Consider the following 15,198-nt stretch of genomic DNA (forward strand, 5'->3'; position numbering starts at 1 on the left):
ACCGCCTTCCATTATGCCTTGATATTAACTTCATTAAACTACATTTTCAGTATCCACACTAGCATCATTTATAATGTGGGACTGAATAAAAACTAATTAGATTTTTTGGGAGGTGTGGTATTTGGAGAACTGAAGTGACAGATGGTTAGAAAGTAATGAATATCCTCTTGTAAGAGATTGCACAATTCTCTTATAATAGAAGAACATCCTTATTGTATTTAAGTAATTAAGTATTTATAGAAATCTAATGACAAGGATTCATTTAATGTTGTGTGTTTCCAGCGCTGTAGATTAAAAAAAACCCAACACCCTCCTATTTTGACAGATTGTTTCTGTTTATCATGACAAAATTTCTTCAGCACTTTATTCTGTATTTGCAAATAAATATATTTTAAAATATGTTCACAGATGTGCTTATGGTTGCAGCATATATCTGCCTAATAGAAACATCTTCTCATTCTTTAAAATACTTTGAAACCTTTGCATTACAGACACTTCTCTATCTCGTATTTGCTCTCAGAGTATTATTTAATAGATAACAACCTGAACAAGGCAGACAGCAATAGCTTAAAATAAGATCTATAACCATTGTATCTTTCAACTCAACAAACAATATTGATTTTTAAATTGTGTTTCCATTAAGAAAGGTGCAGTATTTTTGTCAATGTGACTGGTGTTTGAAACGATGTATGCCTGTATCACTTTAGCTAGAATTGTCAGTTGTTTTTCAGGAAGGAGGAGTACTGCTTAGGAGAATTAAAACAAGTAACTACTTCTGGAAAAAATGACAGAATTTTATATATAGAAAACAGATCCAATGCAGGTTTTGTATCTTCAAACTGTCTAGACTCAAGAAAAAAAAAAACTTGTTCTATATATACTTGCCTGGCTCTACTTTCTTTAAGTTTGGCAGTGTCTGCTCAGAAGTACTGTTTGAAACCACCACTGTTCTCTCAGCATTGCTCACCGCGGCTTTTGATCCAATGTTTCTGTAACTGTCCCTGCTTATGGCTTTATGTGTTGTCTCTGTTGCGCTTTGGGACATTCCGTTTGATAATTGTGGAGAGTGCCTACCATATATACTTTTCTCACAGTCTGTACTCTGAGGAAAGAAAAGGCATGTATGTGGTTTCTGACAGGTAATAGGCTAAACAGAGTGCTTATGGCATGAGCTGTCAGAGGAGAAGAAATAAGAACAAGTCCCAGTAGTACCCAGATGAAGTATGTCATGATGTTTCGTGGTGTTCTGCAGTACAAGTGGTCGTCAGGTGAATGGCAGAGTTTGTTGATAAGTCTGTGTTCTCTCATTGGAAGGATGTTGGCTACCTCTAGAACTTCTTGTGTAAATCGTTAGAAGCAGTGGAGGGGGAAAAAGAAATTTAAAATCCTATAGCTGCCAATGGAGAAAAGGATACTTATTTCATTGTTCTTTCTTTTTCTGATGGAATCTCATTCATTCTTCTATTCAAACTTGTTCATTAGAGCTTTCAACTCTGCAGAACTAGCTTTAATATGTGGGGACTTGTTTGTTTGCTTTAAAATTAGGTACTGTACAGTATTTTGCTACAGGTTTTTGAAATTTAGCTAGCAGTCTTGCCTCCAAAAGAAAATGTTCTTGTCTGATATGTTTACATTTCCCTGTTAATGGTTATAGTATCATCATCACATTTTTTTGCAGAATCCTCCTGATGCTACATAATTTGTGTAGTTTTTTCTTCATTTAAAATAGGCTACTGGCTGTTTCATACTTATCTGAAAGCAATCAATGTAACACCATTATGAGATTCCTGATCGAAGCAGCTTCCTTGATCTGAGTCTCAGGTGTCTGTTTTCAAAAGAAATTTTCTTTGCAATTAGGTGCAAAGATCCACATAGGCATCACATTCAGCTGTTTCTTCTTGTAGCCTTTACATAAAACTTTTTGATAGTCACATGCCCTCTGAAATATATATATATGTGCACTCTTTTCCCCCTTTTATGGCTTTTTTTTCCTGGTTTTGTCTATTCATTTTCATTTGTCAATTTGTCAGAGAAAAGAAACACACAAATATCAATGTTGAGAGAAATTTCCAGTTTTGAAGCTAAAATTTCAGAAAAGTGGGGTTTTTTCAAGTGTTTCAGGTTGCACTCACAGAAATCTGAGGGTGTTTTCCTAAATCTTTTATATCTACAGGACTTGCTATTGTTAAGCTTGAGCTAAAAAGTAGTTACTTCAGTTCTGCTGTTAACATTTTTAAGGTGCTTAAGGGCTAATGAACAGGAAAGTAAATGTGTAACGTGTTGATCATCACTTGTCATTTAGAGGAGGTCTAGAACTGTGTGAAGCAGTGCAACTTAAATGCACCCACAATCTGTAGAAGTAGACTTTTCACATCAAAAGAGATGATACAAACTTTAATGAAGCATTACATATTCTAGTTCTAGTTTCTTTTCTACTGTTGCATTAATTTACTATTCTCAACTTTCAAACTTAGGTAGAAATATCTATCTGTCTATAAGAATGAAACACAGAAAGATTGACCTTCTGACCCATTCAGTGACAAAAAATATTCTTTGATCAGACTGATTTATAATTCTCATGGCAACCAGAAGATGAATATAAACTTTACCTCAGCTCTCTGCATAGATATTCTGTATTTTCATTGTATGTGCATGATCTTTTCCCAAATAGTATTTGGTACAGGGGGAGAAACTGATAAAATCACTAATGCAGACATCATGCTGGTATTGTGAATTTCGTGGTTTAATTTTGCAAATTGTTTGATCAATACAATCAGTTGACTTGACACGCCCCCCTGAAAGCCCTTCCAATATTTAATTTCATGAAGTCTCCTCTCAGAAATTTCAAAGGCTACTTCTTTAGGTGCTTGACTGGCTTGCTTTGTCTATTTGCTCTTATTTTGCATGCAAGATAGAGCCAGAAGCCTTTTTTCTCATTGTGTACACATAGTGTTAATGGATCTGCTCTGCCTGTATTGCCTCATTACTGGAAACAGCTCAAAACACAGAAGTCTTTCAGTGTATGCAAATAAGGCAGAATCATCTACCTGAGAGTTAATATTCTCTACTTTTAAGTGTATTCTAAATCTAATGTTTGTATTTAGAGCATAACATCCTGTTCTCTTTTTTATGGGCAAAAAGCTAAGCAGGCTCAGGCAGCTGTTTGATGTTGGCTTCAAGTGTTATTAATTTCATATTCTATTATTCTTTTCACTGTAGCACAAGTGAAGCTGATGTGGAGGCTGTCATGGATAAGTTGTTTGATGAGCTGGCTCAGAAACAAAATGATTGTACGTAAGTTAATTTCTCTTGAAAGAGAATACATTTAGAACACAATGCCCAATCTCCACTGACCAATTAATAAGTTCCATTGCTGTATATGGGTTGATGCCACACTCAAGTGGCAGTCATTGTATCAGCATTTTGGCTAATTTATGTGTTGAATCATGTGCTATTATTCATCAAGCTATGCATTTCCTATCTGTAAGAGATGAATTTTATAGTAATTATCCAGAGAAGATTGAGTCTTTGTTCATGTTCCCATAGTAACTAGACCAAGGATTCTAAAAGTGCAAGGCAGAGAGCTGAGGCTGAATAAAGCGTGTGGAACCATTGCAGACTTCACATTTGAAGAGCTGTGCGACAGAGTGAGTACCCAGTCAAATCTAGATCAGTGAACTCTCATACTTTTCAGTTGAGAAAAAAACCCCACCAAATCCAAAACACAAAAATATGCTATTTTCCCAGATGGTGCTAAATTAAAAGGGCCTTTTTTAACTTGGGAAGGTTTGGAATTTGACTGGGGGGAAACAACTCCCCAGAACAACAATAATAGTTTCCTTCTTAATGATACAGCGAATTCACTCTTGAGTGTGTCAGAGATTATCTTAAAAAATCCTAATACAGGATGTGCCTGGGCTAACGTCATTGCTGGGATATTAGTAGTCATAATATTAATATGTAAATAGCATTCAAATACTGCCTTTAAAACCTGGGCTTCAAGTTGGCATACAAGCCAGAGGAGTAGTAATCCTGGCACCACTAGAGTACAACTATAGTTGCATGCCTTGGTTGTGACTAGTGGTAGAAGGGCTGTTTAGTCTCAGGCCTTCTCAAATTGTGCCAAATTTTGTTAAATATTACCGTATTCTCTGCTAAATGTGTGGGGTGTGGTTCCTGAAAAGTTCTCTTTGTATATGACCAGTGGGTTTGAAGACCAGAAGTTGCATTGTACTTCAGTGACCTCTCTGCTGATACCCAAAGTTACTGTTAAATGATCACAACTCTAAACTGGGTCAATAGCACCTTTAATTCAGAAGGCTGAATTCTGATTATCTCACTATGTTTTCACTTCCTTCTAGCTACCAAGTTGATAACTATTTGGATGAAAATTTCACTGGTTACGTCTCAGACTATAGGTTTTGGGATTTGTTGGTTTTTAGTTTCGGACAAAACCAGTTGGCCATTGGTGAGAATGGAGATATAGCATGGGTAGAACAGTTTGCCTTTCACTACAGGTTTTGAGACTTTCTGTGTTGTGTCCAGCAAGTGTCTTGCGTACCTATGTGGCATGATAAATTGCTTCTAATGAGAAGTGCTCTAGTAACTCATGTAGCAGCAGCCAATGCTTTAGGTCTAAAGGTTCTGATCCTGTTGAAGAGTTAGGTGATGTTCAGATCATCTTGGCATGATGTAGCTGAGGTGCTTGGTTTGCGCTCAGAACAAGTAGAGGGAATCCTTGTGAAGTAGTAAACATCATTTAACAGCGCTGTTCTTACATTGGTCACCCAGGACTTGGATTGCCATGCTGTCTAGATTCAGATACTTTCTGCATGTGTTGTAATAGTCTCTAACAGAATAATAACATTCTTAAAACTAAACAAACACAGCAGATAATCATAGAATGGTAGGGGTTACAAGGGACCTTTAGAGATCATCTAGTCCAACCCCCCTGCAGAAGCAGGTTCACCTAGATCAGGTCACATAGGAACATATCCAGGTGGGTCTTGAAGACCTCCAAGCAAGGAGACTCCAGAACCCCTCTGGGCAGCCTGTGCCAGGGCTCCCTCACCTGAACAGTGAAATAGTTTTTTCTTACATTTAAGTGGAACTTTTTGTGTTCCAGCTTCATCCCATTACCCCTTGTCCTGTTGCTAGGTACCATAGAAAAAAGTGATGTCCCAACCTCCTGACACCCACCCTTTAGATATTTATAAATGTTAATAAGATCTCCCCTCAGTCTCCTCTTCTCCAGACAAATAATAACTGATTTGCTTTAACAACCTCATCAGTCATCGCTTATTATCCTTTCATATGCCTCCACTTGTTTCTACCTTGAACTATCATATGCATTTATTTATTTTGCCATGATTTTTCTCTTTGGATCACTGTTGTACCTTCCTAAACATAACATTAATGGACTGGTAAGGTGGTGTCATTCTGCTCACTTCATAGATGGAGAAGTATAGTCGTGACCTTTCTAACTGTCTGATAAATTTGGATGAATGGCTTGGGTCACCTCTAATATGACTTCTTCATCAAGAATATAAAATTGTGTAGCACATCACGGCATTATTAAAGAATTCCCATCAATAAGCTGCACTAAAGATATTGCCTGCCCTATTGCTTGGTTGGCCTCTCATTGCTGTTAAATCTGCTGCAAGGCAAGAGAGAAATTCCATTTTCAAAGCATGAAACCTTTTTTTTTTTTTTTTCACAAAATCTTGTAACTTTTTTAAGGAAAAATGATACATATGTTCCAGGTTTGGCAGGACAGGACTGAGCATTGGGCTCCTGGTGGTGAGCAGTGACACCAGGCATTACTCATTTTCTATATTCCTTTGCTGTCACAGCTGTTTGTTCTCTCCTTGTGTTCTATTAAATTGTCCCTGTCTCAATCCACAAAGCTTTACCTTTTCCACCTGATTCTCCTCCACATCCTGCTGAGATGTGGAGGAGTGAGTGAGTGGCTGTATAGTTTGATTGTTGTCAGCTGGGTTTAAACCATGATGAAATGCAGTGTTTTTTTTTTTTTATCAGTCGGAATGGGAAGTCATTCCCTCTTTATAGTATCCAGAAGAGTTGCACTGGTGTTTTGTAGCCAGGAGAGTCACCTAAAGTCAAGAGACATTCAACACAACAAGGAAGTATAAAGTCATTTGTATATATTCAGGTAAGCTGAGCAGGATAAAGCAGAAATCTGTAGGAGATGTAGCTACAAGATATTTGAAACTGTGGTGCAAAATGGGGGATAAGTTGACAGGCATTATGAGGGCAACTGTTAAGAAAAAGGAAAGTGGGAAACTGAGAAAGATGTAATGAAAATGAAGACCTGCAAGAGAAAAATACTGGAGGGGAATTCCTTGATTTTGGCTAGGGTGAATCTGCATCTTTGTTTGTGGGGGCAAGGTCCCATGGGAAGGCAGACTGAGTGAAGGGCCATGGGAGGCAGAATCCTCCTAGCTGTAGCCTGTGGCAACCAGGAAGGGGCTTAACTGACAGCTCAAGCAAAGCGTAGATAGATGCAATTTAATGTTGGTATCATAGAAGCCAATCAAACTTAAACCAGAATTGAAAACAAGATTTACAGTTGGTCTTATGTCTGTAGTAAGACCTGGTGGTGAGCATGATGGATGGGAAATTCTTGTTAATGGGGGAAAATGAAATATAATGAAAATATTGAAACCCTGTGGGACAATTCGTAAAATAAGAATGTGGAATCAGTGCTTAGAGCCTCCTAAGGACAGAGTGGCTAAAAGAGGTGGAGGAGGGTCTGCATCAAAGACACTGCAACATGCCGTAAAGTTGATTAATAAAAGGATTCTGGATACATATCAGTTTACTAATTAACAAACCCAAGTACTCACAGGAGTCTGTTGCAAACAGAGAATGAGGAGCATTGCTTCTTGAGCACTTGGATATAAAAAGCATATAAAGAAAAAATACTGTTGTTATGGGAAGCTTATGCTATAGAGGAAGTGCAGGAAATGGTGAAATGTAATTAGCCTGAAAATTGCTAATGATAATTTTCTAACATAAAATATACTACATCTAGTGCAAGGTCATTTGGTTTGAGCAGCTTTGTGGGAGCGTACAGTGATGAATTGATCTAGAACTCTGTGTTGCGTAGAGACAATTTCTTCATAACTTTCTAATTCAGTATAACAGAAAGATAATTCTAAACAATGGAGTTACATATTTGAGTGTTCAGGAAGAGTAATTTTCAGAAGCAAAAGGCAAATATGACCAAAACTAACTGGAAAGGGATGTGTAAACAACAACAAAGAACAGGAAGGACTTTTTGAGGAAGAAGATCTGTTCTGTGTCATTGTTGAAACTGTCGAATCAATTAATACAGGATGAATGGCAAATATTTACGAACTGCAGGAGAATTAAAGAGAAATGGGGTAAATATCATATATGCTCAACTATAAGACTCGTTGTTAGGCAAAATGGGAGTTCTTATATGGTTTTTATTTCCTGAATGTTATTGGCTTCTTCTTAGTTGGAGATGAATTCATTTTCCCTAATGATGGGAAAAAAGGAAAAGGTTTTAGAAAAAACACTTGTTCCAGGTGAAGCAGAGTGAGCTATTTGTTTCACTAAAGGATAATAAAGTAACTTTCTGTCTCTTAATAGTTAGCATGCTAAAAATATCCTGCAAACAAATTTTGAATCATTGGAGTGCCAGGAAACTAGGTTGAGATCTTTTACTAGCTTTTTATTTTTGGTAAATGTTGGAGTGCAACTGAAGTTCCACAGCTCTAGAAGAAGGATACTGTGTGCCGATATTAAAAGAGAAAGAAGCAAAATCCACACAAGCATGACAGCTAGTATAACTGCAAGCAGTTAGTCCAGAACGGGTAATTGAGAAGCTGGTTCTGGTTTCACACAGTGGATAACTAAGAATGGAATTCCAGTCTGCCTGATTTTGTGGAAAAGGCTGAGTTTTGTAGATGCTGTTCTTACTGAGAAACTTGAATTATGCAGTATTTGTTAAATTAATTGATAAGTTAGTTACCTAATGTATAAAAAGTATTATGGCTGATTGTTGTTGAGTGTAGCATTTCTAATGAACATGTATTTATACTAAGCCCGGTATAATATTATTTTTCCCATCAGTTTTGAACAGTAACGTAAATGCCAATAAAGATCTTCATCATAGTGCATTCTAGGGAACTGGTTCTTGATGAGCAAATGCATGTTATTATTGTCCTTGACAAACTGTAGAAGGCTTTTTTGATGGTCAGATCTGGTAACTTGAACTCAACAATATGTTCATAAAAAAGCTTTTTTAATTTCCTTTATTGCAGTCGTACGTATATCCAAACTTCAGGTGAAAATACCTTTTAAAATAAAACACACATTAACATGATTTCAAAGTCTCATTATTATAAACGAGCAATCACGCAAATTCAAGTCTCACTACTCCATCCAAGTAGTTTCATTTCTCTGTCTTTACACATAAAGATAGGCGTTTTTTGTGCCTTAGAAAAATCACCCTCTGCCAGTTCTCTTTCTTCACTTCCCTTTTAACATTTTGTTTAAAAACCAGTAGCTGTGACAGTTTGGCTCGACTCTTGAGATGCTATAAAGAATTTAGACAGCCTTGCATGTAATCTTTCAAGGTCTTCCGGGAGTAAGGAGATACAGTCCTGCTCACAGTATTCCCTTTTCATGTCTTCCTCCCACTTGTGCATAGCAACCACTGCCCTCTGCTGGGAATACTGACTTTGTGGTGCATGCAACCAAAATTTAGCCTTTGCTTTACAGAGGTTGAATAACTTTGTTTCTTGGATCCTGTAGTGTTTTCGTTAGACGATTAAATATATCCTTTCATCCAACTGCCAAGTACCAATTAATATAATGTCTTAACATACTGATTTTGCAGATAGGTAAACTAAAATCATGTTAAATGTAAAAGGTTTCATACAGAAATGCATGGAAGTTCAGGAGCAACACGTCACTGGTATCTGGGGAAACATACTAGCAAACTATAGCCATATGCATGTCCTATTCCTATATTCACCCTAGCCAGCTGCTGCTGGCCACTGTTAGAGGGTATGGGGCTAGATGAATCTGTGGGGTTTATTATTTTTAAGTAGCTTGAATAAGGTCATGTTTTCAGTTTGAACTGGAAAACAGAGCAAGGGAATTTGGGTTACCATTCATAAACATTCTACAGCATAACAAAGCAGAGAAAATGAATGTAATATCTATGTTGTAAATGTTCACCTTACTGTTTTTTTTTTCTCTAGAAGTTATTTAGCATTTATGTGATTGGCAAGATATGGTACTTGTATAGATTAACACAAGAGAGAAGTGACAATTACAAATAGTTCCATTGCAGTAGGGGTACTCTGCAGACCAGGAGGAAGATGTGGTTCCTAACTTCAATATCTTGTACTTCAAAATGAAAGATCCAACTGAGTTTTTTTTTAAAAAAATAAAATAAAATTACCATTTAAAAAAAATTACCATTTTCAAAGGCAACCAGTGATCTAGGAATGCAAGTGTCTCCCTCTAAGTCAACTGAATGTTTCCCCTGCATGGATGACGCAACTCAGCTGCATTTGCAGTTTAATGATTCTTAATCATTTTGAGGGAATTATCGTCATTAAAAACTGCTAAATGTAGCCACTGTATAATTTGATGTCATCTTTAGGATTGTCGAGTGTAGTGAATAAACATGCCATGGAGTTTTTCAGTAGTGAGCAATGTTTTCAGGGACTTTTTAGAATCATAGGTTTCCTTAGTTTGATTTTTATCTTAGTTTTATTCCCAGGAGCTTTTGCAGATTAAGCTCTGGGCTTGAGACTGGTTTACATTGGTTGCATTTGCTTCAAGATTTTAGTTTCTACGTTCCCCTCTGCCCCTCCAAGTGCCTTAATCTTACTCAGAAATATGTGTTACAACAAACACTTCGGAAACTTACTTCAGATGCAAATGTTGTAATGTACTGATATTGTCACTCAAATGTTCTTTCTGCTTTATACCTAATATGTATCTGGGCTTAATTTTAAACAGCACTCCCTTCAGTGAAAGCTGCATATACCTTGAGGTTTTAGATCTTACTCTTTATAGACCAGGGAATACACCAAGAGAAGATTTTTTTGAAGCTGATTGTAGTTTTAAGGGTTTGCCTTTTTAATTCTTATTTTTGTTTCTTTCTTAAATACCCAAATGTATTTTTTGTAAAGCAATGGATTTGACATCTTAAGAGTAACTACCAATGTTTAAATAGACTATAAATAAAATTACCCATAAACCTAATTTCCATAGTTTCTGTGTTCTTTTCATAACAAAGATCAAAAAAGATCACAAAGATCACTCGAATTGTGACCTAGGGGCCTATTTAAGGGGAACTTACATGTAATTTTGATGTATATATAGTTTCTTTTTTTTTTCTTTTAGCCTGTTTATACCTGTTGAAATTATTTGTAGGCTTGTTTACTTTCTGTCAAGCAACAGAAACGTCTCTTTTTAAGCCTTAAATCAATTCTTACCAGGATTCTGTGATGAGTTAACCCGAGATAGCAGAGGACTGTTCTTGAGCCAGAAAATACCTTCTATACCAGAGTTTTTAGATCTCAGGTTCCTGCTCTACTGACCATCCATGTGAGTGTCAAAGATGGAAAACAACTCAAAGGATGTGCAGTAGGTATAAGATAAGGTGCTATCAACTAGAAAATGCAGTTAGGAAATTCTAGAATGACAGTTGCTTGTGTTATCTGCATTTGTCCCTCCTCCTGCATAGGCACTACAGTAATAATCATTGCTGTGTGCTATTGTAATTATATGATCACATACAGCTGAGTGCTGCCTTGCATATCTGTCTTCTGTCATAGTCTGCACCACAGTGAGTGTGTGATACTATTCTTACTAAAAAAAAAAACCCAAAAGACCACCTAAACCCCAAGAAAATGCAACTACAACCCCACCTTTTATGCTATTGACAGTTGTGAATTTCGGACATTCGTCTTGAGGCACCGAGTCCTGCATTGACACAGTCATGGCTCTAACTGAAGTCAGTGGGCACTGTGCTTTGATAGTATTCCATGAAACCTGAAAAATCAGATTCCAGAGGTCTTTAAGCTGGCATATATTCTCACACATTCTTTTAACTCATATATCAGCTCATATAGTCTTTTAACTTGTATTTTCTCTGTCCTCTGTAAATTAAACGTAGTATCACTTCTGTGATTCACAGCAGTACTTGCAGAGATAAATTTATTTCTTCAGGTGAAGTACCTAGCTGTTGTGGTAACAAAAGCTGAAGAAGAAATGCATTTGAATGCACAAAAACATTTGAAAAGTCAACAAAAAAAATGAGATACTATGGTAACACTAGAAGGACAAATAAGTGTGTATTGTATGAGAACTGCTGTTCTTTGCATTGGTAGGTCAAGGGTCCTGGGAGAGGAAGAATTATCAGTCCAGACTGTAGCATATATCCAAGAGATAAAGATTAAAGGCACACAGGCAACTGCTGTCTAACATCTGTGTCTGACCTTTCAGCTTTAATAATGTTTTTAAACTGTAGCTTTCATTTTTGTGATAACTGCTGGAAATGTCATCAATCTGTTTATTTTTTGTGTCTTCCCCCTTAGTAACTAAAACATACATTAAAGAGCACTTTAAATGGATGAATAATGAATCGATTAGTGAATAGTTCAAGAGACAAATTGTATAGCATCATGTCAAATGATGTTCAAACAAGTTAAAATAATGATTTCAAAGTTTCAGGCCAACTCATTGTTTAGTTAGGAAGCTCCAAAACAAAGCTACACATTATTTTAATCTTTCTCCAGTACGGCCTCCGATGTGATCTTTAATTATACAATGACATGCCTTTTTTGCTACCAGAAGCCTTCAGTAAAACTTGATAAGAAGTTGCCTTTTAAATTAAATTCTCAGCTTATTAGTATGCTTCAAATTAACTTCTCATCTTTGCCTGTAACTTACAGTTTTTCAGTAGCTTTGCAATTGCCATCAGTGTCTTAAATTTTTTTAGTCGCTAGCCGTGCACTCACTATCTTACATTTTTATTTAAACTCGGCATGCAGCCACATCACAGATCATGCCTTAGGTTTGTCTGTTCCTTTCTTGAATTGTGGTCTTGGAATATTACCTCTGTATTGTATTTTGTCAGCCCTACTAGTGTGGCTCCTTTGGAAACAACAGAAGGAGCTCTATAATTTTTTGTTACTGCTTTATGTCTAAGTTGTAAATATTATCTAGTCTTAAAATATATTTTGGTTTTAGGAAGTGTTAGAGCGTCTGCACTAAATTGTAGCTATTGTCAATCACAACTCTTCAGGACATTATTGCAACTGTCCCTGGAATATCTTCCAACATCAACAAAAATGAATTTTATTTTCAGATGAAGTATCTTTTTCTAGCATACGTAAAGTGTTCTGTATTCTTCAGATAATCTCTAAAAGATGAGCTCGTTTGTCATTGATGAGTCAACAAAGAAGAAGGATGCTTTATACCTTAATTAAATGGAATATATAATAGAAACAGGAGACGACTAACTCTTAAAACAACCCAGAGAGAGCTCCAAATTATAAACATCCTACTTGAACTGAGATGATGACAGCTGAAAATGCATTAAGTAGACAGAGAAACAAAAACAAATGAAGGTGAGAACTCAGTCAAGCAGGCTGAAGTGGAGTAAACACTTTATCAGAAGGGTAGCCCATGTTAGTGCTAATGCGTTTTGCATTAGTATGATGCCTATAAAATACTGACTCCTGGCATCAGAGTTAATGACAATCATCTACAACAGTTTTACCTTACATACACATACAGGAACAATAATACCATGTGAAAGATTCTTATGTGTTAATGTTTTTGTTGGTTTTTTTTAAAAAAAAAAGATAAAATTAATGCAGCATGTGAAAAAACTGGTAACAAAGGGTAAGTGGCAATTGTTACATATGTGTTATAGTTCTGAAGTTTTAGTTTTGATCAATAATTGATGGAACAACAAAGATGAGACAGGACCAGAAACACACACCAAATCGTGTTCTTTTTAGAATGTTTTTCAGAGAACCAGATTAATCAGATTGAAGTTTTAATAAGAGGATTGTGTTCATGCATATATATATATACACACACGTGTATGTATCAATATTAGGAGGATTTGTAGCTTCATTAGCAATTTCAGAGGAAGTAATACCTTTTTCTGCTGACTAAAATGAGAAACCTTTTGTGACTGGTTGAGGCACTGAAGTTCATAAAAGAAATTTCAACCCTGGAGGATTATACAGAGGACAATGCTGTGTCTGAAATCATTTCCCACTAGTCATGTTACCTAATCTGAACTAGCCAAGACCAAGCCAACATTTGCTGCAAGGCGAAGAAGACAGGCCTGTAGACAATACTGTAAAGGTGAGAGGAGGAGTGCTGGCTGCTGAAACAGCAGAAATCTGCTTCTTACTGGAGTTGCTTTATATGGACTGTGTAGCTAGAATCTCTAGCAGTGGTGTAACTGGCCTTTGAACCCATTGTCCCCGACTCCTCTGTGGCACAGAGTTGGTACGTGCTTGCTTGTGCCAGCCCCATGGCAATTGTGCAAGGACAGTAGACCAAAAAGAGCGGGACTTGAGAAGCTGTTGGACAGTCCCTGAGTCACAGTCTCCGGCATTTGGAGTGTAGCTGGTGAATTAGAAGAGCTTTGAAGCAATTGCAGACAGCATGGAAATTAGGCAAATTACCCAGGTTAGATGAATACTAAAGGGGCCCTAAATTGTCTCTGGGGCACTGTTGGTGGTTTCTTCTTTCTACAGTAAGTAGAGTAAGGCAGAAGAAAATTAAAGGACTTGTCCAAGATGACAGTAAGTCATGTTGAGAACAGGATTAAAAGCTTTGTCTTTATTTCCAGCGTTATGTATTTCTAAACTCCAAAAGGAGAAAGTTTGAGAACTCCTCTATGTGAAGAACTACAACTGATGCCAGCTGAGCCATAGATAACAACAGACTGGCTCACTCAGAGTTTCAGTTGCATCTCGCTAGACTTGAGTCTTGGCAGGGAGATACAAACTTACTCTGTAAAAATACTTACGGCTGCTAGGCTCAGGTCTTTCTGATCGTAAGATTTTTAGAGTCTCCAAAGGCACATTTCTGCCAGCTTTTCCAGAATATTACCACTTGGCACTCACGTAGGTGTTTCAGAAACTGTTGTTAAGCATCTCAAAATTATCTGCCTTTTATGTCCTTAATTAGAGGAATTTTAGAATTGCCTGCTTTTTGCACTGCTAAATTCCTTTATGGCTGTTACAAAGATGCGTATTGTAACCCTCTATGAACTGTGGTTCTATGTCTGTATAAAAAGCAAAAGTATTCCATCTTCCTTTATTCCCATTTGAAATGCAATAGTCTTATTTTTGTCCTCTACCTGTTTCTTCCTTCTGACTCCCCACATTTTTTTCATGTTTGGGTATCCACCAAGGTGCTCACCAAGTTCTCAGATTTATAGCTTGGTGGTTGGACGCTTCAGTTTGCAGATTTTGCAAAAGTTGGAACCATTTAATTTTTATTTTAAAAATATTTATTTTAGGAATCAGCTTTTAATATCTAATCCTTTACATTTGAAATCCTTTGTATTTGAAATGAGGAGGGTTTATTCGTATGCTTTGAGTGAGAAAGTATACTCCGTTGGGGCAAGACAGAGTAATTCCTCAGGGTTTTGGGCTTTGACAGGCAAGTGCATGGACTCTCATGGACCTGAGCAGCAGTGATATCTGTAATTTCTCGTCTAAATAGAGACGTGAGAACTGATTTTTCTCTCTCACATGCAACTAGATCACTGCTGCTGTCCCTTTCAGATACTCAGCTCACAAGCATACACGATCGTCTCTGTACTTTAACAATACTTCAGTCCTAAGTATGGAATAAAAGTTACTGTTACCTAAACTGTTGACTTGCCACCAATCTCGGAATCTCCATCAGCATCTCAGTTGTGTTGCTTTTAGTGCTTCTATTGCTTTCTGATTGTTGTCCAGCTAGCTCTCACTTGCATCTGACGACAAGATTGGTCATGGGCTAGCTCTGTAATGGTTCTTTCAACTTTCTTGATCCTTTTCATGCTTTATTTCATCGAACCACTTTGAATTCAGCAGCTCTTTGACCAGAGGAGATTTTATCAGAGGTGATGTATAAAGCTGATGATGGTGGCCCTTATGATTTTTAGTT

General features: G+C 36.9%; 1 protein-coding gene across 3 annotated transcripts in view; it reads left to right on the plus strand.

Annotated features, from left to right (window-relative positions):
- Positions 1-15,198, plus strand: part of AFG1L (AFG1 like ATPase) — a 79,405-nt gene that overhangs the window by 39,875 nt on the left and 24,332 nt on the right. For all 3 annotated transcript variants that reach the window (XM_061990400.1, XM_061990402.1, XM_061990401.1), the window contains exons 9-10: positions 3,220-3,290; positions 3,547-3,647. In XM_061990400.1, coding sequence (XP_061846384.1) covers positions 3,220-3,290; positions 3,547-3,647 — 172 coding nt within the window. The remainder of the gene's footprint in view (positions 1-3,219; positions 3,291-3,546; positions 3,648-15,198) is intronic.

This window comes from Colius striatus, chromosome 2, assembly GCF_028858725.1.
Source record: "Colius striatus isolate bColStr4 chromosome 2, bColStr4.1.hap1, whole genome shotgun sequence".
NCBI classification, from domain to species: Eukaryota; Metazoa; Chordata; class Aves; order Coliiformes; family Coliidae; genus Colius; species Colius striatus.